At 64.0% G+C, this 1,113-nt stretch overlaps 1 protein-coding gene across 1 annotated transcript in view; it reads left to right on the top strand.

The window, feature by feature from the left end:
• The window catches only part of NR1D1 (nuclear receptor subfamily 1 group D member 1), a gene marked incomplete at its 3' end in the record, with an annotated part of 2,993 nt that extends 1,880 nt beyond the window's left edge, over window positions 1-1,113 (top strand). The window contains exons 2-3 of the mRNA XM_029964511.1: window positions 33-218; window positions 940-1,113. Coding sequence (XP_029820371.1) covers window positions 33-218; window positions 940-1,113 — 360 coding nt within the window. The remainder of the gene's footprint in view (window positions 1-32; window positions 219-939) is intronic.

The following is a 1,113-nucleotide window of genomic DNA, read 5'->3' as shown; positions in this document are numbered from 1 at the left end:
CCGGGTACCCGCTGACCTCCCGCCTCCTGCAGGCGTGTCCCATGAACAGCCACGTTCCCGGGCGCAGCGGGCGCTCCGTGCAGGAGATCTGGGAGGATTTCTCCCTCAGCTTCACCCCCGCCGTCCGCGAGGTCGTCGAGTTCGCCAAGCACATTCCCGGCTTCCAGGCGCTCTCCCAGCATGACCAGGTCACCCTGCTCAAGGCTGGCACCTTTGAGGTATGTCCTGGGATGGCAAGGGCTTGATGCAGGGCATGGTGCCCTATGGCATTGCGTGGTGCCCCAAAGCCTGACACGATCCCTCTGGCATTGCACAATGCTCCATGGACTGGCATGGAGCCCCAAAGCATGGGCACAGTGTCCCAGATCATGGCATTGCAGTGCCCCACATATAGGAGCCATGGCACAGAACTCGTCCCTGCATGATGCTCCATGACATGGCACGGTGCCCATGGCAAAGCATGGTGCCCCACATTTGGGAGCCATGGACTGGAGTGTGGCACCGCCTGGTACCCCACGGTGCCCATGGCATTGCCTGGTGGCCCACGGCACTGCAGTGCCTGACACGTGGCAGCCGTGGTATGGAGCATGATGCCCACGGCACAGTGCCCCACTTTTGGGAGTTAGGGACTGGCATGAAGCCCCTGGTGTCCCACGGCAATGTAATGCATGTGGGAACTGTGGCATGAAGCATTGCATGGTGCCCATGGGATGGTGTGGTGCCCCACAGCACGGCATGGGATCCCAGCCCGCACGTTTGGGAACTGTGGCATGGAGCACAGAGCCCCTGCCGTGGCACGATGCCCCGTGGGCTGGCACGGAGCCCCACGGCACTGCAGTGCCCCACATTTGGGAGCCGTGGCACGGAGCCCGGTGCCCTCGGTGCCCCTGTCCTGCCACGGTGCCCCATCCCAGTGCCCACACGCTGCCCACCCCGCAGGTGCTGATGGTTCGCTTCGCGTCGCTGTTCGACGTGAAGGAGCAGACGGTGACGTTCATGAGCCGCACGCGGTACGGGCTGGAGGAGCTCTGGGCCATGGGCATGGGGGACCTGCTCGGGGCCATGTTCGACTTCAGCGAGAAGCTCAGCGCCCTCGAGCTCAGCGATGAAGAG

Source organism: Manacus vitellinus, unplaced genomic scaffold (assembly GCF_001715985.3).
Source record: "Manacus vitellinus isolate BGI_N305 unplaced genomic scaffold, ASM171598v3 scaffold_72_pilon, whole genome shotgun sequence".
NCBI classification, from domain to species: domain Eukaryota; kingdom Metazoa; phylum Chordata; class Aves; order Passeriformes; family Pipridae; genus Manacus; species Manacus vitellinus.
Note: the sequence above shows the minus strand (reverse complement) of the source record. Positions and strands in the feature narration are given on the sequence as shown.